General features: G+C 47.7%; 1 protein-coding gene across 1 annotated transcript in view; it reads left to right on the top strand.

Annotated features, from left to right (window-relative positions):
- Positions 1–26,150, top strand: part of GZMM (granzyme M) — a 69,420-nt gene extending 43,270 nt beyond the window's left edge. Inside the window, exon 5 of the mRNA XM_078670230.1 lies at positions 24,054–26,150. Within this exon, the coding sequence (XP_078526356.1) occupies positions 24,054–24,248 (195 nt within the window). The 3' untranslated portion in view covers positions 24,249–26,150. The remainder of the gene's footprint in view (positions 1–24,053) is intronic.
- Positions 26,151–27,642: the final 1,492 nt, after the last annotated feature.

The raw sequence follows: 27,642 nt of genomic DNA, 5'->3' as shown, positions 1-27,642 counted from the left end.
GTTCTTGAATGAATGAATTAATGCATATACCCTTTAAAGTGAACTAGCTCAAGGGCTATTCAGAAGAGGAGAAGGTGGCCACCCTGACTGTTGAGTTCTTTAAAAGTGGCTGTGAATTTAAGATGCTTTGTATGTCACAGAGGAGAGTTGCAGAATTTTGACCACAGTATGGAGCAGGGTCATGACTGATTGGGGAACAGCCTTTACAACGCGGGTATTACCACGCGCTACCATTACAACGCTGCTATTACAACGCAGGTCGTTACAACGACTTGCGCTGGAGGGCCCTGTTGGATAGGGAATAGTTTCATTTTCTATTCCAACACCTTCCCTACTGTAACGTGGGATGAAGTTGGAATAGAAAATTAAACTATTCCACGATCCAGCGCTTACAGCGCAAGTCGTTGTAACGACTTGCGTTGTAAAAACAGCATTGTAATGGCACGCGTGGTAAAAGCCCGCGTTGTAATGCCATACAACCGACTGATTTGCATATGGCTCCGTCTGAACTGGGGTGGTGAAGTGAGCTAAAGAACGATGATGGATTCAACCCAGATCTGTGACTGGGGTGAGTGTCTGAAAAGATTCAGCGCTCCGTCCATCATCTCCTTGTGTTTGCAGTATGGAGCTGAACTGCCTCCAAAGGCAGAAAGCCAAGGGTAACAATCTCTTAATAAGCTGTGACAGGGTGTTAATAACTGGGGGTGGCCTGGCTGTCCTGGCCACAAGGCCTTGCTTCCACTGGAGGCCAGTGAGTATCACTAAGGCCTTTCAACATGCAGTCCGTGTTCCAGCCCCAGGGGGAGGCGTGTTTGCATTCTTACAGTACGACTCGCCCTTCCTTCGATAAACCAGGTCAGGTGAGGCCCAGGCACTTCTGTCATTAACCAACTGATGTCACATGGACAAAGACTACATCTTCCGGATAGAATTGGTTCCAAGTTGCTCCTGCCTTTGCCTTTCAAGGACAGGCGGGTCAATGGGGACACTAGGGGGAGATTTACTAGGATATTACGCGCTGCTTCTGTCATAAAAGTGACGCAAATTGTGGCTAAATATTTTATTTCGATTTACTTTCCAGTGCTAAACTTGTTTAACGCTGGAAATAACATGAAAGTAACACAAAGCAGCGCATAGCTTTGTATTACTTAGAGCCAAAGGGGGCATAACATGGATGGAGCAAGCGTGTTCCCATGCAAGCACCCAAGGTTTCTGATGCTAAACCCAATTTACTAAATAAAATAGATGGAGTTTAGCGTGGAAAAACTGCGTCCTTTTTAACTAGACGCAAGGAAGGAGAAATGCTTTCATTTCTCCTTCCTTTTCCGGCTTTGTTTTTTTTTTATTTATTTTTATTGAATTTTCAAATGCAAAACATAAAAGTAAAGACTAAAATTAATACATATCTGAAAAGAATAGACAAGACAATAAACAATAGAAAACAAATGCATATCGCTAGTATCACAATCCTTGGATCAAATAAACAATACTTATAAAGAGGGGATTGGGGCAATGAGCACGCAGGCAAGGAAAAGCGCCTTAGGTGATGCAGCGACTCAAGGGGTGAGAAGGCAATATAGCACATGTTTTTTAGCAGGGTGTAGACCCCTTACAGCAAGAAAGGGGGGATTCGCATCAACGGCCAACACACATCCTTTTCCGGCTTTGTACATGTGCTGCACTGTACAGCACACATCCAAAGAGGAAAAATGGTTTCATTTAGTCTAAGCATGGTATATTATACTGGAAAGGTTACCTTCCAGCACAAACCTGTGCTAGACTCACGGCGACACCCTTGCACTATGGTGCAAAGGTGTCTCCTTGGCGCACGGCAGGTGATTTCAGCGCCGGCGCTAGGGAAAGGGGCGGAGAGTGCCATATTTCAGTAAATTTGGGGTTCTCCCCCTATCTACTTTTCAAGCAGTGTAGCATTTGCGGCTGCTGCACTGGGCTGCGTGAAAAAGTGGTGATTCTGCCCCTAAGTGACTTATCATTAGTTGAGAGGATGCTATCGGGTAGCACGCCCTTTAGCCAGTTTTCAAGCTGATTTTGGGATTGAACTTTAGTGAAGTGGGTGGCATCTGTTGGACAAAGCAAAGGCAGTGTTCCAAGTGCAGTATGTAAGTGGTAGAAAAAAGTTTCAGATACAGGTCGATGTTGTTTACTTATTAATGGCGTGAGATGTCTTTTATTTGTCAGATTTATATAGCGTTCCCTTACGCAAGGCATTGAGGCTCTACACAGAGAGCTAAAATTTACAATTCACCACTGAAAACAAAAGTGAATAGAATTAAACAACAATATTAAACAGGTAGATGTGTCTTGGAAACATTCATGTTGGAAAGGTTGGACCTATTAACAATCTGCATTTTGAGGAGGAGCTTGGCGGGCATCCGAGATGGCCGCTTGAGCACAGCGCTCTCCGGACCCTCGCCGCTCCCGGCATTTTATCCTGGCTGAATCCTGATTTCTTGCAAGAATTCGTGTAGGGGACGTTTGGCTGATTACCCTGGCACCTTTCAGAAATCGATTTGGATCTCGTATTCCTGAGATATGGTGCTCTGAACTTTTGGGCTCCGCCCTTGAGGTGCGCCCGGGACGGGGTGCGGTTCTGTAGCCGTCCTGCAATTGAACAACAACGGCAGGAGATCTGGCCTTGTGGGTCCCCCCTTCCTAAGTTTCGGTTTCGATTCCGTTCCGACTTGGGCCACGGAGGTGGATGTCGTGTTGCGACTGAGACTTGGAGGCAGATCGGCTGTTGGGCTTTCATGTGACCTATTTGCTGGCTTGGCGACCTCTACCCGAGTTGTGCCCCCTTTTTCATGTACTTTTGATCCTGTACTTTGAGTGTCGGGCCCGTCGAACCTGGTGGCTTGTCCTGTGACGCATCTTCAAAATGGCGGGCAGAGGGGACAGAGAGACGCGCAAGACGAAAACACCTCTGCGCGGAGCTCCAGTTCAATAAAATGTCATGGACCGTTATACCCATTCTAAGGGGTCCCCCGGAGCTGCCCTGCCTGGTTCTAGTATAGCGTCCGAACGAGTTTTGGAAGAGTCGGCGGAGCCCTCCCTACAGGATATCATGGGCGCCATCTCGGGTGTGAGGGAATCCATCGGCCTACAGTACGAGGCCTTGGCCCACAAACTTGACACCGTGGCTATTGAGGTGAATCTGATTCGTGCTGATCTCTGCAAGACGAATGAGAGGGTACAATCACTAGATATTAAATCTTCTAGCCTTACGAATGACGTCTCGGAGCTCCAAACAGAGATTGGCAATCTCCGTCGGGGGAACGACTTCATGACCCGTCGCCTGGAGGACTTTGAAAATAGGGCGCGTCGCTGCAATGTTCGCCTGGTTGGTGTACCGGAGAACCCTGAACCCCACTCGGTGGATCTCCTGGTTGAGGATCTGGTCTTGAACCATCTGGCCCCTTCTGGTCTCACAAAATTTTTCACGGTGGAACGCGCACATCGTGTTCCAGGGGGCAAAGTCAAGCCGGGAGCCCCGCCGAGACCCATTGTAGCGAAGCTTTTTCATTATAGAGACCGGGACGCTATCCTGCAGGCCTCGCGGGTGAAGGGCCCGGTGGCCTTTGAGAATGCTACGGTGAACTTTTACCCGGACTTTTCCCAACAGGTTCAGAGACAACGTATGGAGTTTCGTGGTGCCAAGAAACGTCTTCGGGATCGGGGCCTACGTTACGCCATGCTCTTTCCCACCAGACTCCGGGTCGAATACAATGAGCGTACCCTTTTTTTTGATCGGCCTGATGCTGTTAATGACTGGCTGGACTCATTGCCTGACCGTCCTCCTGAGACGGACTCCGCCGCTCACCCTGGTGGTGCCGAAGGTGGTGTGGAGATCTAACTGTTCGGCTCTTATGTCTTATTTTGAATACGTTCTCAGGAGTGTTGGCCGGCGTCCCTCTACATTGTGATCATTCTGTGTTTTGTTTGTTATTTTTGTTCTTGCTGAGGTCGGGGGGAGGGTGGAACGGAGACCTTTCCTCCTCCGGGGTCTTTGTGTAGAATAGGGGTTCTTGGGCGACAGGCACACTGCAGGTTGGGGTGGCTCTTTAGCTTTTTGCAGGGGTGCAGGGTGGGGGGTGTTTCTCTTCAGTTTGGGGGAGGGGGGTTGGGAAGTTTTTTCTTTTCTGTGTGTTGTTTTCAAGGCGAGTTGCTCCTGTGTTTGCTGCTGTTTCTGATGTCTAGCTCATGGACGGGGGGTCTTGGCTCGGGCGGCTGGGATGGGGGGTAGAGGGTTGAAATTTCTTTCCTGGAATGTTAATGGCCTGGGAGATCGTATTAAGCGCAGTGTGGTCTTAAAATGTATACGACGTTTGTCACCGGACATTGTTTTCATGCAAGAAACCCATTTGATTGGTAATGTTTGTTATGCAATGAATAGATGGGGCTACCGCCTTGTGGCGCACTCGGGGTTTACCTCCGGATCTAGGGGTGTGGGTATTCTTGTTCGAACCTCCCTCCCCCTGGCGATCGATGAGGTGATTCATGATGACCGTGGGAGATATACTGTCCTGGTGGGTAGGTATGAAGGCCGCAGCCTATCTCTCTTCAATGTTTATGTTCCCCCGGGTTTGCAGGCCTCTACTTTTACTGACTTGGGCCGTGTTTTGTTAGATCTCCCTGATAGCACTCTCTTTCTGGCCGGTGATTTTAATTCGGTGCTTTCCGGCCTTCACGATCGCCATCCCCCTAGAGATACCCCGCAGGCTCAGCAGTGGTTGGGTGGGTTTTTAGATACCTTTGGCCTTGTGGACTGCTGGCGATTGTTGCATCCTACTCAGCTCCAATACACTTTCCATTCTGGGGCTCATGGCAGTCTGTCTCGGCTGGATTATTTCCTGATGCCCGCAGCCCAATCGTCGGCGGTTCGTGAGATTTTACATTTGCCGAGGGGTATTTCTGATCACTCGCCGCTCTGGCTTCGTTTCGAGGTTGGGGTAGAGGCGGCGGGCCGAGTGGCTCCCATTAACCCTTGGTATCTTTCCTCCCCTGAGACTCGTACCCTCTTGCTCAAGTCCATGGATGCATATTTCCTGGAAAACGAGGGGTCGGTCTCTTCGGCTGTGTCCCTGTGGGAAGCCTTTAAAACTGTGATTCGTGGACAGGCCCTTTCCTTGATTGTTGAAGCTAAGAGGGCTGGGAGGAGGGAGGTGGTGGACCTTGAGGGGGAGATATCTGCTTTGGAGGACGAGTTGGAATCTGGTGTCACGCCTGAGAAACTCCATGCCCTGGGTCTAAAACAGTTTGCATATAAATCTCTGGTCACTGACGCTGCAAAGGTGATGTTTCGTGAGCAGCAGGGCAGATTGTACGATGTGGGTGACAAGGCGGGCAAACTCCTAGCGTGGTTGGACAAGAAAGAAAGAGTTAATCGTGTGGTGCCCGTGATTCAGTCTGCGAGTGGTGAGAATGTGATTGATCCGACCGCCATTGTTGATCGTTTTGCGGAATATTTCCGTGTGGTATATGCTCCTATGTCTGTGAGGGATGTTGCCAACTCCCGCCTCCTTCTGCGTGATATCACTTTGCCCTGTGTCACCGACTTGGACCGTATTGCTTTGGACTCCCCTTTTACGAATGATGAGATAGCCAATGCAGTTCGATCGCTCCGTTCGGGCAAAGCATTGGGCCCGAACGGTTTGCCTATTGAGTTGTACAAATTACGCCCCGATAAGGTGGCGCCGTATCTCCGCGCCATGTTTCTGGAATCTCGTGAGCGAAACATACTTCCTTATGATCAGCGTCTGGCGACAATCGTCGTCATTCCCAAAGAGGGTAAACCACGTGACCTCTGTTCCTCGTATAGGCCCATATCCCTATTAAATGTTGAACCTAAGGTGTTGGCTAAACTTTTGGCGACCCGTCTCCTTTCGGTTCTTGGGGAGTTGGTCCATCCGGATCAATCTGGCTTTATCCCGCATCGCAACACTGCTCTGAATTTACGTCGCCTCCACGGCGCGCTGGCGAGGGCGGGGCTTTTGACTGAACCGGCCATTTTGGCGTCCCTGGATGCCTCCATGGCCTTTGATACTGTGGAGTGGCCCTATTTGTGGGCGACACTTGAGAAATTTGGATTCGGGTGCGAGTTTATTAGCTGGGTTAGGCTGTTGTACGCGGAACCTCTGGCGCAAGTTGTAGTGAACGGTAGAGTGTCGGCCCCCTTCTCCTTGGGCAGGGGTACCCGTCAGGGTTGCCCCTTGTCCCCTCTGTTGTTCGCGCTCGCTCTTGAACCGTTGGCGGCCTGGCTCCGTTGGGAACCGTCCCTTAAAGGTATTCGTTGGGCCCCGGATTTCGAAGACCGCGTCTCGCTTTATGCGGACGACATCCTCTTGTATCTTACTTCTCCTCGCAAGTCTTTATCTGTTTTATTTGACGTTCTTGCGTCCTTTGGCGCTAACTCAGGCCTCGTCATCAACTGGTCTAAATCCTGTGTATACGTTTTATCTGGTATCTTGCCTCCGTTGCCGAGTAGACTTCCTCTTCAGGTGGTCCGGGATGGTTTCAAATACTTGGGGGTCTTTGTTACCTTGGATCCGTCCCTTCGTTTTGATCGTAATCTCCTTCCCCCGTTGCTTAGGCTCCGTTTGGACGTTGCCCGTTGGCGCAAACTTCCCCTGTCTCCACTGGGTCGGGCGGCCCTGTTTAAGATGATGTCACTACCGCGGTTTCTCTACGCTCTCCAGAATTATTATGATCCTATCCCCAAGACCTATTTTCGGGAGATTGAGAGCCTTCAGAGGCAACTTATTTGGGATGGGCGACCGCGCATTGCTCTCGCGAAACTTTCCATCCCGTGGTACGATGGGGGCATGGCGCTCCCCGATATTAAGAGATACTACTGGGCTTCCCATCTGTCCGCTATTAATCACGCTATGTTCTCGCCGGGTCGCAATCCGGCGTTTGAGATGGATAAACTTCAGCTTCCGGGAGGTGACTTTAACAGAGTGCTCTATTCTCGCTCCGCTGGGCGCCATCTTGTGGGACCTACTTTGACTGCTTTGACGGTGTGGCGTGCTGCGAATGTGAGCCTGGGCTGGGAGGATCGCTTGACGTTGGCGACGCCGCTTTATGCTTCAGAACGTCTGGGCGGTCTTTGGTCTTCCAAGGGTTTTGACCGTTGGGACTTGATTGGGATCTCTAAAGTGGGGGATGTATACTCTAAGGGTTCTGTGCGCCCGTTTCAGGCCCTCCAGGCTGACTACGGCCTGAGTAGTCGGGAATTCTTTCGTTATTTACAGATCAGGCACGCTTTGGTTTCGGTGTTTGCTCCTGGTGAGATTCCGCCTGACTCTTCCCCACTTGAAGACCGTATCCTTGACGAACATCTTCCTGATAGCACTATCTCCCTGATCTATAAAAAGTTGATTAACAATCGGACTGACTTATTGGCCCGACTTCGGGAACAGTGGATGGGAGATGGGTTGGAACTTGATGATGAGGATTGGCAATCGGCCCTCTCCTCTCCGAAGGAGGTGGCTATACCGGCTCGACTCCGTCTGGTCCAATTGAAGATCCTTCATCGGGTGTACGTGACGGGACCGCGACTGATGGTGATGGGCTTTTCCTCCGATGGACTGTGTAAGCGTGGATGTGGTTTGCGTGCTACTTTCCTGCATATTCTTTGGGAGTGCCCGATGGTGGCTGCTTATTGGGTGGCTGTGCTTGATCTGATGACTGTGGTGACAGGGATATCCTTGCGTCCGGAACCTCGTCGCTGTCTTTTGAATGTTTGGGAGCCCACGGACTGTTCGGTGGCACAGACTAGATGGGCCACCCTGGGCTATATGATTGCGAAGCGAGATATTGCGCAACTCTGGGGGGCCTCCAAGCCCCCTGCCCTCTCGCAATGGGAGGATAACATGGATTGGTCCATGTTCCGTGAGAAAACTGTCTATGTGGCCAGGGGCAGACCCAGGGCATGGGTGAAGGTGTGGGGTCAATGGAACGAATACCGTGGCGACATTTGTACTCCTCCCCTTGTGGACACTATCGAGATTACCCTGTCTCCTTAGGCTAGCGTTCCCGGAATCTTCATACAGGGACTGAGCTGGTGTCTCCGGCTCTCCCCCCTTCTTCTTCCTGATCTCTGCGCCCCTCCCCCCCCCCCCCCCACTCCGAACTCCTTAGTGCTTAGGATATTGCTACTGCACTTCCGCTGCTGTCCCCCCCGTTCGTCCCTTGGGCTGACCTTCAGTGATACACTCTCGCCTTTTTGTATGTTTGTTCTTTCATATATATAAAACCTGTTTTTTGACCTGTATATAATGTGGAGTATTGCATTGTTGATTGACGGTTACCTCTGCGGGCATATATGATATGTGTCTACTCCTTTTTAGCGGCTGGCCCGTGTGGTTGTAGGCCCATCCTTGTACCTTTTTGCTTGCTCAAATAAAGGTTTTTAAAAAAAAAAAAAAAAAAAAAAAAAAACAATCTGCATTTTGTCGTACTACAAAACGCTATTCACAAACCTGTGTGCAAGCTTACACCTCGGCCTCTTCCGTCTTTTTCTGTGCTGAGGTCTTCATCCTGAGTGCTGAGTCTCCGTACAAGCAGGTATACGTTTTGGTGGTGAATGTGGGCAGGATAGAGGGGAGTGGCTGGAAAATGAAGATAACTTACTACTGAAGTGGAGGGGTTAAGGGTGTGGAGTAAGGAGGGGTTAAGGGAGGGGTTTAGGAAGGGATGTCTACTCACCCACAGAAGAATAAGCCCATTCCTATTCACAAATTGCACTTCTAAAGTTAATGCAACCAAAAAGGGACCCAAAATGGTACTAAACTACTCCAATTCAGACCTGGAGTAAGTCCAGCACCACACACTGCCACCCACTGGTACCCCCCACTTCCCCCCACCCCATAGAACTCAATTGAGTTAGGGACTTAAGATAAAACCCATAGAAAATAATGGAAAATTAAATTATATTAATGTAAGTAATTAAAAATGTAAATAAATATAATTTAATGCCGTCAGGGTGGAGATCTTTGCATAGTAAAATGTGGGAACACATTTTTTTAACATACAAAAAAGTTGTTCAAGTATGTTCAACATTAATGTACATTTTTATATATATTTATTTTAAATGTATAACTAACGAAAAAATGATACAGCACTTTTAGCTAAATTTTTAAATAAAAATTAAATTATTTAAAATATTTTAAATTACATTACAATTCTTCTTCTCATGGTTGAATTAAAAGAAAACAAATTCCCGCCTACAGTTAAAAAATATTTATTTTTATTATGCAATAATAAATATTAAAAGTGATCAATTGAGATGTTTTCAGTAATTTGTCTATATTTAATAACATTTGTCACATTAATTTCTAAATACAAATAAGTTATTAAATGTTTTATATTAAATTACAAATATTTACTGTTTTTATATTTTTACTGTGAAATTATGTGTATTTCTATTTTTAAATATTTAAATGAATCTAATTTACATTACCTTTATTACCTATGGGTTTTACAATTAAGTCCCTGCTTCCATTATTTATTTATTTATTTATTTATAAAGTTTTATATAGCGCAAACTTGATCCCGAAGGATATCAGAGCGCTTCACAATTTGAGGCAAAGTGAATAGCCCAGTGGTGTCATATCATTCTTTCAAATCTACTGTCTTAAATATTATATGTGCTGTGTTCTCTGTGGAAGAGACGTGGTGCAGCGGCCAGGGTGCCTGACTCTGGACCACAGGGTTCACGGTTCGATCCCCAGACCCCGGTGGCAGGGGTCTGCCCCAGCACCATGCGACTCTGGGCAATAGCTCGCTTAATCGGCCCGACGGCTCCCACAGGGTTCACGGTTCGATCCCCGGCTCCAGTGGCAGGTTAGCTCAGCACCATGTGACTCTGGGCAATAGCTCGCTAATCGTCCCGACGGCCCCCAGCGCCGGGACACCTCTCCCGAGGTAGCTGTGCGCTTTACAAATGCTGGTATTTTCTTTAATTTCCTGTGTGTGTGCTTAGCTCTGCAGTGACCAGTAGGTGGCACTAAAGCGCCGTAGAAAACACCTAAATAAATACTTGGATTTTATACAGTATTTGAGATGTCTGGAATGGTGAGAGGTAACAGAAGGAGGGAGCTTCCTTGATTAGGTTGAATGTCGAGGGGGCAATGAGCAGGGAAACTTGTCTGTTTCTTTTCTATTAAACTTTTCAGTGACTTACAGAGAAACAAAGCCAAAACTCTTAATAATTTACACTGTACTCACATTTTGCTTCTTATTTACGAAACATTGCCGCTCACCCTGTGATTAACAAACAGGAGAACATTAAAGAATTGCATATAGTGTTCACTCCCATGTTTGTTCCAGCTCTCCTAGCCATGTAAGGAGTGTGAGAGGTGTGTACCAGCATACCTGACGCTGCTGTGGTGTCTCGGGCATTCCTGTTGTACGGGCGGGCGACCCTTTACTGTTGGCTGGTGCAGGTATGCCCTTACTGGGCTCCATATGTCCTAGGGCTTAGATGTGTGTGTCTGTAGTGGCACTTGTATCTCCGGTCTATTGTTGTATGTGACCAGATCTTTACATCAGACTTATTTTTGGGTATAGTGCTCCGGCAGCAATGCATAGCGAGCCTGCGGTATAGGGCTCCGGCAGCAATTTATTTTATTTTTTATTTTAATTTGAGGAGTTTTATATAGCGCTGACCTGACCGGTGGGTATCGGAGCGCTTTACATCAGTTACAGAGCATGTTACACACAAAATGCAATGATGCGGACAATCCCGTAATACAAATATTGATAGGCCACAATGCCAGAGAGTTCAGGTTTGAGGTTGATCGCGAGTCTGCGCTTCTCCGACACCAGAACTAATGCTGTGAATCGTCTAGTCCCTCCGGGATCGGTCTACCGAAGCCCAATGGAGACATCAGTGGCTTCAGCTCATCACGACTCCCAGCCACACTGGAGATGGTTCAGGTAATCGTGTGCTAATCATCAATAACCAGGGTGCAGGGCCAGACGAAATGGAACAATCCCTCACGGAGCACGGATAGTAATGTGATCCAGAGGAATCTCTTCTCCTCAGGGCCACCTCATCGCTCGACAGCACGACTCATCCTGGACATCCCCCGACGCAGCCACATCTCCGGACACCTGAGAGATCTGCACTGGCTCCCGGTCAACAAGAGAATCACCTTCCGTCTCCTCACCCACGCACACAAAGCCCTACACAACCAAGGCCCAGGATACCTCAACAGCCGCCTCAACTTCTACGCTCCCACACGCCAGCTACGATCGACCGGCCACGCCCTCGCCTCCATCCCCCGCATCCGAAGAGCCACCACAGGAGGAAGGTCCTTCTCCTACCTGGCCGCCAAGACTTGGAACTCCCTCCCGACCCACCTCCGCCTGACCCAGGACCACCTTGCCTTCAGGAAGCAGCTCAAGACCTGGCTGTTCGAGCAGTAGCGGACCCCCCCTCCCCTAGCGCCTTGAGACCCTCCGGGTGAGTAGTGCGCTATATAAATGCTGTGATTGATTGATCGCTCCAGCATTTCAGGAAAGGGCTCAAGTCCTGGCTGTTCAAATGAACAGATCACCACGAAGCAGCTAGCAACCCCAGCGTCCTGAGACCCTCACGGGTGATTTGCCGCGCTTTAGAAAGCCCTCATTGGTAGATTCTGTGCTGTTTCTTGGGGTGAAATATGCTCGGTCCAGAAACTTAAAATATAGTCGCTTATTTTCATAATTCTTGAAAACCTTCTTTGTCTGAGTGCAGCAATATGTCTTCTTTTCGTCTGTTAGCTCGTCCCTGATTTCTGATTCTCAGGTCTGTCTGCCACGTGGGCATAGAGCTGTTTTCAAAGCGACATACACACACACCCAGTGGAATCTGTAGGTCTGGTCAGCTGGGTTAGTGTAGGGTGACCAGACGTCCCTGTTTTCCCCAGACGGTCTCGGTTTTTGGAGCAGTGTCCCGGCGTTCCGACACTTTGATCCAAATTAAAGAAATGTCCCGGTTTTTGTGCAGTGCCCGGGTTAAACAGAGAAATGTCCTGGTTTTTAAATAGTGTCTTGGTGCACCTGCTTACTTTGCACAGGTGCGGAGATGGATTTCTATTGGTCTCTCCCTTTTTGTCCTTAGGGTGAAAAAAAATCTTACCGCAGCAGCAGTACCACCCTTCACTGCTTTCGAAGAGACCCGTTATAGTTATTTCACCGTCTCATCATTCTAGAACTGAAGCATTTTCAATGATATGTGCAACAAAGCCACAGTTGCTGCTTATTTACCTTATGCAGCTAATAATTGACAACGCTAATCGTCATGGCTTGTTGTAGGTGTTTTGTTACTTGTTTTATTTTTCTGGTTAGAGTGACAGAAGCAGCACTTTTTTCAGGTGGGACACTCTGCTAACACAGATTTTTTTTACCTTGTATGCTTTAAGAAACGCCCTTAATTCCATCGACCACGCCCCTTTGAGAGATCCCCCAGTTTTGTGCATCTCACTTAAAGCCTGGGTACTTCTGCTATGTCACCTGGTCTTTATAGAGCACTGTGTGGGCCTTCAGCGCGCTGCCTTGTTTCAGGGGCGGCCTTAGGCATGTGCAAGCTGTGCACCTGTACAGGGCAACCAAACCCCAGGGGCCTCCACGCCAATATATATCCTTAATATAATAATCCTCTGAGGATGGATGCATGTTTGCGTGGCGGCCCCTGGCAAAGATTTGGTGGCCTCCAGCTCTGTTCCACTTCCTAACACCCTGACCCCCCCTCCTGAGCTCCGGGGGAGGGGGGGCTCTGCCTCTTCCGGGGCCCCCTACCTATGCTCCCTGCCCAGGGCCATCATGAGCCTAGAGCCGCCCCCGCTTGTTTCAGAGCGCTGGGAGGGTACACAGTGCATGAGTGGTTGAAGGGAGTGTAGGGGGAATCATCGGGTGTCGCGTGCGAGTGGTGCTGTGGTCAAGTTACTGCAGCCTCCAAGCCTGCTCGGGTAGTATTTTTACTACATCTGAAGGCTCTGTGTGACGTAGAAGCGGTGAGACGTCTGTGGGTGCAGTTGTCTCTGTGGGACATGGTTGGGTGAGATACACAGGGTCAGAGGCGAGCTCTGCTTGCTGTGACCTACAACCCGTCAGTACTGTAGTACCCTACTCTGCACTACTCAGCCTTCCTGCCTAGGAGGAAACTGGATGGTTCTACCAGATGACCAGAAATGCTGGCTTGTAATTGGACAGTAACAGCCCCCTGAAGAAAGGCACTCCCTAAAATGCACTTGGGGAATGTTTTTAAGCACTATAGTGTCATGGGTTTTATCACAGCAAAGAATGGATGCCTAGAGATGTTTTTAAAGCTTCTCAACAGGAGAGACTTATGTACGACAGCAGCCTGCACAGAGCAGACATCGCCAGTAACATACTGCATTTGTTTTAGAGTTAGCCTTGTACCGGAGAAATGCCACAACCCCCCCCCCTCCTCATCTCAGAGGCACAGACAGGCCTATAGTCACCACCCATACCCCACCTCGGAGGCACAGACAGGCCTCCTCTCAGCCCTCCCCTCTTCCCTGAGGCACAAAAGTACTGCTCTCATCCCTCCCTTCATCTCTTTTTTTTAAATTTTTTTATTGGAGTTCATGGTGCAATAAGGAAATACATAAATAAATAGCCATAAGCAAGGTATAAGAACATCTGATACATATATGAGCAGTTAAAGAACACAATATTTTATGTGGGGATAAAAAATTATATAGAAGATCTGTCAATAAATATAGCAATACAGTACATTTAAAATTCTTACTCTATCGTCCAGCCATTTCTTGACCGGGGCCCATAATCGTCTTCCCATTTCTCGTTTTTTAACACCTTTAAATTCATAGAGGCCAGACTCAATATTATAAATGGCCAAGAATCTGGAGATCCACATCTGAAAAGACGGGGCTGTAACATCCTTCCATCCGGCCGAGATAATGATTCTGAGCACGGCGACCGACATAAAAACCAAAGCGGCCTCGTCATCTGTTAAAACCAATTTAGAATCTGAGCCAAATAACATTAGTGTTGGGGATAGATCGATCTTATGACCTAGCAGCCCCTCCCAGAATTTTATTATTCCATCCAAGGCGGGGGTCAGTCGTTCACAAGTAAAGAACATATGTAATAGGTCGGCTTGCCCCTTATTACATCTCGGGCAGCAATCATCATTCCTAACACCCCAAGCAAATAATTTAACCGGTGTATGGTACAGATTAAAAACTGTTTTAAAATGTTGTGCTCGTAAGTTGGACGCCCGAAAAATCTTTTTATTCAAGCTTAATGCTAGGTCCAAATCTACATCCGGGTTTCCCAATTTAATTGCCCAATCACTTTCTACTTTTCCTACATCATCCTGTAATCTGGAGACCAGCATGTTGTAGATATCTTTTATCTTCCTACACCTTCTTCTCATACCCTCAACCACAGGAAAGTCTACGAGGGGTTTGAGCTTTGGTCTACAAGCCTGTAAGATACCGGAGATTTGACCATATATAAGCCATTGATTTGAAGGGAGGCCATATCTCCTTTGCATGTCCTCAAACCCGCTTATCCTATCTCCTACCATTAGGTCTCCAATAGTCTTAACCCCTAAGCCCTTCCAGACTTGTAGGATCCCGTCATTGCTTAAGTGAGGAAAAAGGCTAGAATTTACCAAGAGGAGAGAAGGGTTGATTTTAGGAATATGAAAAGTTTTTAGGATTGATTTCCATACTTGCCATGCCCCTAGCAGGATCTTAAATCGTGCCTTTCTATAGAACCTATATTCCAGTTCCGTCAACAGTAGTCCAGTAGCTTTCTCCCCCATCAATAATTTGAAGATGGGAGGGGGACCCTGGTTGTCTGTAATAGTCGCATCAGTGTCGCATTGAAACAGGATTGACATCTGGATTAGGAGACAGGTCCAGTGATACAATCTCAGGTTCGGAAGTGCCATCCCACCCCTTTCCCACGGAAGGGAAATAAGGGTCGTTGAACGTCTAACCTTACCGTACTGCCATATGAACCTGATTGTCCCGGGTGCACCGGGAGGGGAGGGGCCTCGACCACTGGCTCTGTACTAACTAAGGGAGTCTGGGTGAACAGAAAGACAGGTGCCTTCAATAGGGGTTTCAACGATGGTTTTATTGGGATATAGGTCTTTTTCATCGGGACGGGGACTCAGTCTCTCAAAAAGGGATGTCCGGTTCAAATCCACAAGAGCGTCCTCCAGAGTAGTCGGGAACCGTGTGATCTGTGTCCTGGATGGGTGGTCTCTCAGCTCTCGCTTCTCTCCGGTACCCAAAACAGAAAGGAAACTCGGGTCAGCCTTCAGAGCCACACAAGATACCGTAGAAAGGGCCGGGGGTGAGGGAAAACCACTAGTGTGAAGTGCTCGGGTCAATAACTGGAGTGCGAGAAGTGCTTGTGCTCAGGCAGTCTTTAACAACTAGGACGGTACACTATTTACACCGGGGGCTGCCTCCTCCTCCCAATCCACCCCGTGACCCGGCCCCGTACCTCTTGAAGCCACGCCCCTCCCGTGGGTGCGTGGCGGGGCGGGGCGAAGCGTCCAACCGTGGGCCTCCTGGCTTGTCGACTTTGATCTCTCGTGTCTCTCTATACCGCCTTCCGTCATCCTCGTTCACCACCGCTACCAGGGAATCGCCGTTCGTCGTCGTTCCGCTACTTCCTCCTTTTGACGTCACGACGCTTGTAAGGGGCGGGGTCTCGTCCCTCGAAGACGTTTCCTTAAAGGAGCCGAACGTTGTGTAATCGTCCGGCCATCCGGACTCCGGTTCCTCGGTCCAGGCATCCGGTGGGAGCTGTGGGGAGAACGTGGAAGGTGAGAGGGGGGCGGCGGACCACCAGTCCAAGGGGGGAGTCCCTACCTGGCCGCCCGCCCCGTCACACTGATAAAGACAGACTCTAATTGCTTCAGAATTTTCTCCTCAATATATAGGGGAATGGCTCTAAATAGATATAGCACCCTTGGGAACATCGCCATTTTTACAACATTTACTCTCCCGACCAGCGAAAGATGAAGGGCATCCATCCTTTTCAGTTCTAACTCTATGGATTTAATGAGGGGGGGTAATTCTCTTCCACTATCTTACCCACTGTAGCATTTATCTTAACCCCTAAATATAAAGCAGAATCAACATACCTTGGGTCGGGTCTTGGTATGTTTCTAGAGCAGATTATCTGGGTTTTAGATTCATTCAGAAGATATCCAGAACCTTGACCAAAAAGTTTAGCCATCTGTACCAGTTCTGGGAGTGCCTGCTGCGGGTCTGTTGTAATAACCGCCAGGTCATCAGCGTAAGCTAAGATCTTGTTTTCATAGCTATTATAAATCACTGGAGATATTCTAGGGCACTCTAAAATCTTCTGAATGAGCGGATCGATGTATAGAGCGAATAGTATGGGGGAGCAGGGACAACCCTGCCGTGTCCCTCTACTTATCTTAAACTTATCTGATTTCTCTCCCATCGCCGTAATTGTCGCTTCTGGGTCTACATACATAGCTTTGATAGCCCTAACAATATTTGGACCAAAACCCCTCCCGGCCAAAATGCTCCAAAGGAATCTCCACTCCACCCGATCAAAAGCTTTTTCTTCGTCGAGCAGGATCATGGCCTTCCCTCCCCCCACGGCTTGCTCTAGATGTATGATCTGTCGTACCACGCCCAGGAAGAAAACCGTGTTGCCATGGAGAGACAAGACCGCCTATGATCCTGCCCAACCTCTTCGCCCAGATCCTTGAATATAGCTTGGTATCAGCATTTATTAAGGATATAGGTCGATATGACCCCGGATTCTCTGCTGGCTTGCCTTTCTTATGAAAGACTATAATGTTAGTTTCCTTCCATGAATCGGGGACCACCCCAGAGTGCAGTATCACATTAAAAAGATCTACTAAAAGAGGAGCGATCTCTTTTTCAATAGCTTTGTAAACCTCCGAGGGGAGACCATCAGGACCAGATGCTTTCCCTGGCGCTAATTCTCGCGGGGCAGATATGACTTCCTCAGACGTAATATCTTTATCAAGTGCTTTTCTTGTTGTATCATCCAAACATGGTCCTCTGTCAATACATCTATCCTCCTGATCATTATTAAAAGGATCCTTCTCATATAATTTCTGATAGTATTTTTTAAATACCACTAGGATATCTTTTATCTCTGTATATGTTATCCCTTCCTTTTCTACACATGGAATCGCATTCTTTGTTTTTTCCTGTCTAATCCGGAGTGCAAGTGCTCTACCAGCTTGCTCACCCGTTTCATACCTCTTTGCCCTTGATGCTTGGTACTCCCCTATTGCTTTATGTGTAACCTCCTTCTGCAGTGCCGCTTTTACTGCCAACAGAACTCCCTGACTAGCCTCGGTATTACTGCCTAAAGCGATATCCTTTATATGTTGTTCTTCCACCTCGACTAGTTTGACCATTAGTCTCTCTACTTCGCTTCTATCTTCCTTTCTAAGCCTGGCAGCACAACTGATTGTTTCTCCTCTTAGAGCGGCTTTGAAAGCCTCCCAGACCCCATTTCGCGATGTGCTATATCTATTTGCCGCAAAAAATTTGCCAGCCCATTTATTCAGATGATCCACGAATCTGCTATCTGCTAACAGCCTTCTTTCAAAGGTCCAGTTTGTTTTAGACCGTTCTAGCCCTCCCATATCGTAGTTCAGCAGCAAAGGGTTGTGATCTGAAATAACCCTTGGGAGTCTACTTATCTTAACTTTCTCAGATTCCAAAGCCGAAACAAAAAAGTAATCCAATCTTGAATATCTCTGGGCTGGATTTGAAAAGTAAGCATAACCTAGATTTGAAGGTTCTTTAGCTCTCCATAGGTCCTGAAGCCCATGAGAAGCTAACATAGATTGAACCGCCTTAAAGACTCTAGGTTTTCTTCCCTGATACGATGTACCCATCCCCCATTCAGATGAGATATTTAAATCTCCCGTAAACACTAGAGGAGAGGGCCAATTTGCAAGCTCTATTTCTAGGAAGTCCTACATTTCGGGATTGTCCTCATTAGAACCATACACCGTACAGATAGTTAGGCCCAACTCCATCTCAATAATCACCCATCTTCCATTACTATCTGCTTTCACCTTTTTCGCTTTCCCTAAACTTTTTCTTCCTAGAATGGCAACCCCTCTGATCGTTGATGCTTGAGTTGTACAGGCTAATAGTTCAAATCCATTTATACAAAGCAAATTTCTCTTAGACCAAGGGAGGTGGGTCTCTTGTAAGCAGAGAAGATCTATTCTGTTATGTTTAACTAAATATACTAATTTCTGCCTTTTCCTCCAATACATTAATTGTACATATATTAATGCGTGTCATCACTTAGTGTTACAACCTGTATCAAAAATCCTTTCAAAAATCATTTTCCTTGCTTGCCTCCGTTGACCTTTACCTATTCTGCACCATTCCTTCCTTTTTCCATTTTTTTTTTGTTTTCTTCTCATCCACCCTTCCCCCTCCCTTCCCTCTCCCCCCTTCCCCCCTCCCCTCTCACACCTCCTCCCCCTAACCAGTCCCTGAGGCATCCTGGGACCAAGGGGGCCCCAGGTATGGACGATCGAGTGATCCGAGTATCACCGCCTGCTTGATCGCCTGAGTTTTTTTGTAATTTTCCCTTTTTTTTTTTTTTTTTAGCCATATAGCGTTTCAGATGGTGAGCTTTAGTACTTCCCCTCCCATTTTCTTAGTTCAGAGAGTTCATGCAAATAAGCTCCAGCTTGGATCTCGCTTGTGAAGTTCTTTGTCTTTCCTTTGTAGAGTACTCTCAGGCGCGCTGGATTCAGCAAAAAAACGGTTGCTCCAATTTTTCTCACTCCCTTCATCTCAGGGACACAAACAGGCCTACCTCCTCAGCCTTTCCACCATCATAGTGCCTTTTGTCTCCCTTTCTCGTCCTTCTTCCTCTTCCCCTTCTCGGCTTCTGGCAAGGGAGAAGCTTTTTAGCCATTTTTGCAAGTTAGTAGTTTTGAGGCTGTTCTTGGCATTGTTAAAGCGAACACCCCTTTATGGTCTGCCTCACACATCGGATTTGTTGTCTGTAATTCTTCATCTGTGTCTGTGGAGGCGGCGGCCGTCATTGCAGTCCTTTTTCTAAGTCTATGACAGTTGTCAAACAGTCCTACTTTATGTCGACAGTTACTGCAAACTGTAGTCCTATTTCTGTGTCTATGACCTGTCCCGGTTTTTTGTTTTGAGAATCTGGTCACCCTTACTTAGTGGCAGAAATTCAGGGGATGACCCCTCATTTCACTGGGTGCAAAGGGGTTCTGAGGAGGCCACATGGATGGATGTGCTGGTGTGTATTTGTAGGGCTGTGTGTGATGCGAGTGCTGAGAGGGCCAGCAGGAAGATGATGTTCGAGGGTGTGAAAGCCCTGGGGTAAGGAAGTTGTAGGAGACAGGGATGTGCCTTGTGTGTGCGATTCACCACCGGTGACAGATAGGGTTGCAGCCTCATTGCTGTGGTGGGTATGCAAAGCGCTGGGATGCTCCAGGGTAACCGTGCGCTGTACAAAACCGATTTAATAATAATAATAATAATAATATTGAGCCAGATTAGGGGGGGGTTCAGTAGCTCATGTGGGTCGGTGTGTAGTGACTACTGTGTTTGAGTTTCTTACCCAGGAGGGGAGGGGAGTGATAGAGTGGGACTTGGCAGGGGTCCTCTTTCCCTTTTGTTTGGGGGGGGTGTATTTGATCTTTTATCAGGTCTTCTGGGAGGTATCTGTTATGAATGGAAGTGTTAATGATGTCAGTGAAGGGAGAGACTGTGGTGATAATGGAAGAGGGATAAAAGGATCACATGGCGTTGTTCGTGTATCACGTGACACTGGAATGCAAGGAGATGTTGTCCTATTATCACGTGACACTGGAATGCAAAGAGATGTTGCCTGAGTATCATGTGACACTGGAATGCAAGGTGATGTTGCCTGAGTATCACGTGACACTGGAATGCAAAGAGATGTTGCCTGAGTATCATGTGACACTGGAATGCAAAGAGATGTTGCCTGAGTATCATGTGACACTGGAATGCAAGGAGATGTTGCCTGAGTATCATGTGACACTGGAATGCAAAGAGATGTTGCCTGAGTATCATGTGACACTGGAATGCAAGGAGATGTTGCCTGAGTATCACGTGACACTGGAATGCAAGGAGATGTTGCCCGAGTATCATGTGACACTGGATTGCAAGGAGATGTTGCCCGAGTATCATGTGACACTGGAATGCAAGGAGATGTTGCCTGAGTATCATGTGACACCGGAATGCAAGGAGATGTTGCCTGAGTATCATGTGACACTGGATTGCAAGGAGATGTTGCCGAGTATCATGTGACACTGGATTGCAAGGAGATGTTGCCCGAGTATCATGTGACACTGAATTGCAAGGAGATGTTGCCTGAGTATCATGTGACACTGGAATGCAAGGTGATGTTGCCTGAGTATCATGTGACACTGGAATGCAAGGTGATGTTGCCTGAGTATCATGTGACACTGGAATGCAAGGAGATGTTGTCCTATTATCACGTGACACTGGAATGCAAAGAGATGTTGCCTGAGTATCATGTGACACTGGAATGCAAGGTGATGTTGCCTGAGTATCACGTGACACTGGAATGCAAAGAGATGTTGCCTGAGTATCATGTGACACTGGAATGCAAAGAGATGTTGCCTGAGTATCATGTGACACTGGAATGCAAGGAGATGTTGCCTGAGTATCATGTGACACTGGAATGCAAGGTGATGTTTCCTGAGTATCATGTGACACTGGATTGCAAGGAGATGTTGCCGAGTATCATGTGACACTGGATTGCAAGGAGATGTTGCCCGAGTATCATGTGACACTGAATTGCAAGGAGATGTTGCCTGAGTATCATGTGACACTGGAATGCAAGGTGATGTTGCCTGAGTATCATGTGACACTGGAATGCAAGGTGATGTTGCCTGAGTATCATGTGACACTGGAATGCAAGGAGATGTTGTCCTATTATCACGTGACACTGGAATGCAAAGAGATGTTGCCTGAGTATCATGTGACACTGGAATGCAAGGTGATGTTGCCTGAGTATCACGTGACACTGGAATGCAAAGAGATGTTGCCTGAGTATCATGTGACACTGGAATGCAGAGATGTTGCCTGAGTATCATGTGACACTGGAATGCAAGGAGATGTTGCCTGAGTATCACGTGACACTGGAATGCAAGGAGATGTTGCCCGAGTATCATGTGACACTGGATTGCAAGGAGATGTTGCCCGAGTATCATGTGACACTGGAATGCAAGGAGATGTTGCCTGAGTATCATGTGACACCGGAATGCAAGGAGATGTTGCCTGAGTATCATGTGACACTGGATTGCAAGGAGATGTTGCCGAGTATCATGTGACACTGGATTGCAAGGAGATGTTGCCCGAGTATCATGTGACACTGAATTGCAAGGAGATGTTGCCTGAGTATCATGTGACACTGGAATGCAAGGTGATGTTGCCTGAGTATCATGTGACACTGGAATGCAAGGTGATGTTGCCTGAGTATCATGTGACACTGGAATGCAAGGTGATGTTTCCTGAGTATCACGTGACACTGGAATGCAAGGTGATGTTGCCTGAGTATCATGTGACACTGGAATGCAAGGTGATGTTGCCCGAGTATCACGTGACACTGGAATGCAAGGTGATGTTGCCGGAGTATCATGTGACACTGGAATGCAAGGTGATGTTGCCTGAGTATCATGTGACACTGGAATGCAAGGTGATGTTGCCTGAGTATCATGTGACACTGGAATGCAAGGTGATGTTTCCTGAGTATCACGTGACACTGGAATGCAAGGTGATGTTGCCTGAGTATCATGTGACACTGGAATGCAAGGTGATGTTGCCCGAGTATCACGTGACACTGGAATGCAAGGTGATGTTGCCGGAGTATCATGTGACACTGGAATGCAAGGTGATGTTGCCTGAGTATCATGTGACACTGGAATGCAAGGTGATGTTTCCTGAGTATCACGTGACACTGGAATGCAAGGTGATGTTTCCTGACTGTCATGGGACACTGGAATGCTAGGTAACAGACCAGGCTAATGGGGAAGTAAGGAGATCGCAGACATGCCAGGGCACTGGAGGGCAGGCAAAGCAGAAGAAGGGTCATTCTCTGTCAGATACATGTCTTTCATGACTAGGCCAGCGTCGGAGGCCTGGAAGAGGCACCAACCTATTCGGGGAAACATTCTGATTTCCTTTAATTTGGGGTATGCCCAATGTGCATAATTAGATTTTGTGCATTTCGTGAAATTTCTTGAAAATTATGCAAAATTAGACATAATTACACGAAATGCAAACCTTTCATATTTTACCATGGGCTGCATCTTCACATCAGTTTTAAGCCTGGGCGTAGTTCGCAGAGTTTTGCGACACGGAACTTTGCAAAGTTATAAAAAAACTGCGAAGTTCTGCATGTGGCGGAGTGTTGTGCGAACTGCTGTTTGCGCTGGTCTTTCTGCAGCTCGGTTAGACATTCTACCCGAGCTGCAGCTCGTGCTCATGAACTTACCATTCGCGAGTGCGAGCGGGGAAAAAACTCTGTTGCACTACGTGAAGCGGGGTTTTCTTGCACTCCACGAGCTCCGCGGAGTGCAGAAAACTCCACGAACGGAGCGGGGTTCAACGCCCAGGCCTAATCAGTTTCTGACATGAGCAAATTTTTCACAAAAAAATAGTGTGAGAAACACAATTGTTTTTCTTTCTGCCATCCCACACTATTCTTTTGTGACAAATAGCAGTGGATTTACAGAATGTGGCATAATTTAGGGAACTTCACACAACAACTGTAATGCAAAATTTCCCAGATTACATTTTAATTATGTCAGCTCCTGCCTGTGTGAAAGCTGTTCAAAGCCCTTCGAATCTGAAGCTTGAATGAGGCAGTGTCTTTAAACAGTCTACTGCAGAGGCAGCAGCGGCTGGCAAGTTGGCGGGGGGGGCAAATGTGTGGTTGGTGCGTGCATGCATGCAAGGTGAGTGGTGAGAGTAAATAAAAAGAAATAACCACTGTCCTGGCTTGTTGCACGATGTCCGACGTCCTCCTTGGTCCGGTCTGTGTTCTGCTCTGTCTCCAGCAAATTCCCCTAACCAGTCTTGGCGTTGCTCTCATACTGGTAACCAGCGTGAGTGAAGCGTCAGGATTGGAGGCAGCGGCCTCCTTCAGCGCTCTCAAGAGCACTAGAGACCTGTGCTTTCTATAACCCATCTGCCTAAGACAGCTAGGTTAGAGAAGTTTAAAATGTGCATGTCTGGCTGGCCGTCGCAAGGCAGCGGCCCAAGAAACAGACGCACTTTAAACTGAAGTGCACAGCTCTCTGCTGCCACTCAGCAGCAATGGTCCTGCGCCGTCCTGACACTCGGTTCAGGACGGGTGGATGAAAAATAAAATGGTAATAAATTAACTTAATTAACATTTTATTTTTTATCTCTGGGACCTTCCTGGGGGGGGAGGGGGGACACATCCTTTACCACGCAACTTTTACCGCGCAGCGCCTTTACAACGCAGGTTTTACAACGAAAACCATTACAACGCATTGCACTGGGGGGGCGCTATAGGATAGGGAATAGTTTTAATTTACTATCCAACACCTTCCCTACTATCCACGGGGACTGGAGTTGGAATAGTAAATTAAACTATTCACTATCCAGCGCCCCCAAAGCAATGCGTTGTAATGGCTTGCGTTGTAAAACTTGCGTTGTAACAGCATGCATGGTAAAAGCATGCGTTGTAACAACGTACATCCTCTGGGTGGCATTTTTGGCAGTGTGACAAAGCTTCTCTGTCCTAATGGAGAAGCCGCTCCTGTGCAGAGGACAATATCTGTAGCCGGGGCCCCCCAGGAAAGTTTCACTGCATCTTACAAGGCTTCTGATCCTCATCTAGATGTGTTGTGTGATCTGTTGCAGAAACAAAGGCATGAGGGGTGTTGGGTGATGTAAGGGTATTGGAAACTAGACTGTTTGCCTCATCAGCTTTGTGTCCTGTGTCCACAGGGAGATTCGGGTGACCCGGTGGTTTGCAACAACGGCGTGCTAGAAGGACTCATCTCATTCAGCTTCAGGGGGTGCAATGTAAAATCCAAGCCCCCCGTGGCAACTGCGGTTACCAAATTCCTTGACTGGATCAGGAAGAGGATGGCCTCACCTATAGAAGACGACAGCAGCGACAGTGAGAACAGCGACAACTAAAGGAACATTTACAAAAGCAGTCTGCAGAAACAGTGCCTGGAACAGCAGTCAACACCAAGATAACCACAGTTTACAGAAGCAACAACAAGAACTGTTGACAACAGAAGCAATGCCTACAGCTGTAATATATAGAAGTGTCTACAAAAGCAGGGCCTAGAACCACAGTCTACAGACACAAAGCCTAGCTTCCATCGCTGGTTACATCAGGGCTTACTAACCTAGTTGCCCCAGTTCCACTTCCTGTAGTTTTGCTTGCTAACCCCAAGCTAAGTTGTTCAGCTGCCTTAACTTCACTCTTTCTTGGTACAGGATATTTACATTTAGATTCACTCTTGATCTGTTCTGGCAGCACTGCCTCCTGTGGCTGGATAGTCTGTGTCTTCTCTTAAGTGTCTCTTTCACTATTTTTCTGGCCAAAATAAGAGTTTTCTGAGAGAATTCCTCTTCTATCTGGGACTTGTACAAGAACTCTGTAGTTGTGTTTCTCACTCTGTCACAGTTAGTTGTAAGAGGTCAATTCATCTACATACTCAACCGTAGAACTCCTGCACACTCAACGAAGTCTCTGGGTCTCGGTCACTTCCCTTTGCGGCACCAGTTCTGTTGTAATGGGTTCAAGTTATGTTACATTCCCTGCAGCTGGCTGGAGGAGGCCTCTAGCTCTCTCCTCCAGATCCTGCTGTGTACTCCACAGATTCAAAGAGGTCTTCCCAACTCTGTCACATTTCCATCAAAACTCCAGCTGGCTGGAAGAGGTCTCTGCATCTCTCCAGGCAGTGACCTCTGCTTCTTAGAAGATATGTCTGCCCCCTGCTGACTGTAATATGCCTGTTAAGCTCATTTTCGTGTCCTGCAGTACCCCTTGCTGGCTGGAAAAACTCACTGTGTTTGTCTTCATACCAGGAAGGCTACCAGATGTGTGTGGCCCCCTCCTGACAGTGGCGCAATACAGGCCCTCAAACCCCTGCGGTGCGGTGGGCCCCAAAGTTCCAGGGGCCCCCCTCAGCACAATCCATTGCCCAGAGAGCACGTACTTTGCAGGGGCCCGGAGACCTCCTGAATGAGTCCGGAGGGGGCCCCTCCACGTACCTTGCAGGCGGGCCTTCTCAAGTTGTGTTACGCCAGTGCCTGCTGAGTAGAATATGTCAGTTAATCTCATCGCTGTCTTCTGCAGTAGCCCCTTTTGGCAAAGAGGTCTGAGCATCTCTTTTACATTCCCTGCAGAGTCCCCTGCTGGCTGGAAGAGGTCTCCATATCTCTCTTCATTCCATGCAGTGGCCTTAGCTGACTAAAAGTTATGTCCACCCCTCCACTGACTGGAATAAGTCTGGTAATGTAGTCTTCTTTTCTTGCAGTGCCACCTAGTGGTGTAAGAGGTCTATGCAGCTCTACTCCAATCCCTGCACCCACTGCTGAATGGAAAAGGTCTCAGTATCTCTTTCCATTCATGCACTGACCTCTGCAGAGCAGAAGATATGTGTGCAACCCTTTATTATATGTCTGTTAATCTGGGCTCCATATCCTGCAGTGCCCCCTACTGGCTTAGGAGGTCTACGCAGTTCTCCTCCATTCGCTGCAGCGCCACCTGCTGACTGGAAGGGATCCCAGTATCTCTTTCAATGTATTACAGTGACCTCAGTTAATTAGAATATGTTTTTTAATCTTTTGCCATTTTCTTGCAATAATCCCCTGCTGGCTTCAAAAGTTCTGTTTATTTCCATTTGTCTCTGACGTACTGTCTTCTGAATGGAAGATGTATGTGTATCTCATGTTCATTCTTGGCAGACTCCCCTGCTGGCTGGAAGAGGTCACTGTATCTCTTCTCTAATCCCAGCATGCCCTAAATGACTGGAAGATAGCTCTATGTATGTCTCATTCATTGCTGCCCCCTGCTGGCCAGAAGAGGTCACTGTATCTCTTCTCTAATCCCAGCATGCCTTAGCTGACTGGAAGATAGCTCTATGTATGTCTCATTCATTGCTGCCCCCTGCTGGCCGGAAGAGGTCACTGTATCTCTTCTCTAATCCCTGCATGCCCTAGCTGACTTGAAGATATCTCTGTAAAGGTCTCATTCTTTGCTGCCCCCTGCTGGCTGGAAGACGTCAGTGTATCTCTTCTCTACTCCTAGCATTGCCTCCTGCTGCCTGGACTGAATGGATAGGGTCTCTGCATCAGTGCCCCGCTGCTGATTGACGGAAAGGGGTCTCTGATCATAGTTTCACCAGGACTATGCATCTCATGTCCATTTAAGAAAGTGACTCCTGCTGGCCAGAAAAAATATGTGCATATCTGTTCCATTCCATGCAGTGCTTTATTTTGCTGGAAAGAGGTCTATGCTTCTCTTTTTCATTTCCTTTAGTGCCCCCTGCAGGCTGGCAGAGACCTGTGGTTGTGCTCCCTCCCTGCTGTTCTGCTAAATGCTCCAGGTGCGAGTATCGCATTCTTTGTCCCAGATGCTTCACCTGCTCGTGGGAAGGAGTGTCTGCACCTGGCTCCCGCCCGCTTCTGCTCCCCTGATGGCAGTGGTAGAGATCTTGCTAGCTAGTGCTTTGCAGAAAGGTCTGCTTGCTATACAGTTTTTCATATAGATTCACATTGCAAAAACTTTGCTACCTAACTCGAGGTCAAGTTGACTCTCTTGGCTTTGTCACAGTTTCACAGCCATTGCCTGAATCTGAATATCTGACCTCTTTGAACAGCAATAAATCAGTTATTGTTATCGCTTATGCATGTTGTCTTCATTTGTGGCTGCATAGTGGGGTTTCTTGCTAATTCTTTGAAACAACAAGTACACTCAGATTTGCGGTTCAGTTGGCTGTATTGCTCCTCAGCACTTCAACAATAGTAATAAAGAGCATAGTATACCTGCTAATATGGGGCCTCATTTATGAGGCCGTGCGTGAGTTTTGCGCTTCCGATGCGTCACTTTTTGTGACGCATCGGCAGCGTAAAACATGCCTCCTGATGCGCACTATTTACAAAGTGACGCATCTAAGCAGATGCGTCACTTTGTAAACCCCTGCGCTACATTATACCTACGCCAGGTATAATGTATGAAGGGAGGGCGTTCCCCCGCAGAAAGCCTCGTAATAGTGACGCAGTGAAATCTATGAGATTTCACTGCGTCACTTTTAGGACGCTGTTGCGTCAAAATCTTGCGCCTGCCTCACAGCAGGCGTAAGACTGACGCAGGCCCTTCACATTAGGCTTGCCCCATGTGAAAGGAAGCATTGCTGGAGTTGCGTCACTTTTGTGACACACTCCAGCAATGCGCCACTTTTGCGCTTACAAATACGTCAAATACTGACGTATCTGTAACTCCTTGCGACATGATGCGTCATATTATAAATATGACGCATCAATCATGTCGCAGGGAGAGCGCAGTGAAAAGTGA

Source organism: Lissotriton helveticus, chromosome 12, assembly GCF_964261635.1.
Source record: "Lissotriton helveticus chromosome 12, aLisHel1.1, whole genome shotgun sequence".
In the NCBI taxonomy this organism is placed as follows: domain Eukaryota; kingdom Metazoa; phylum Chordata; class Amphibia; order Caudata; family Salamandridae; genus Lissotriton; species Lissotriton helveticus.
Note: the sequence above shows the minus strand (reverse complement) of the source record. Positions and strands in the feature narration are given on the sequence as shown.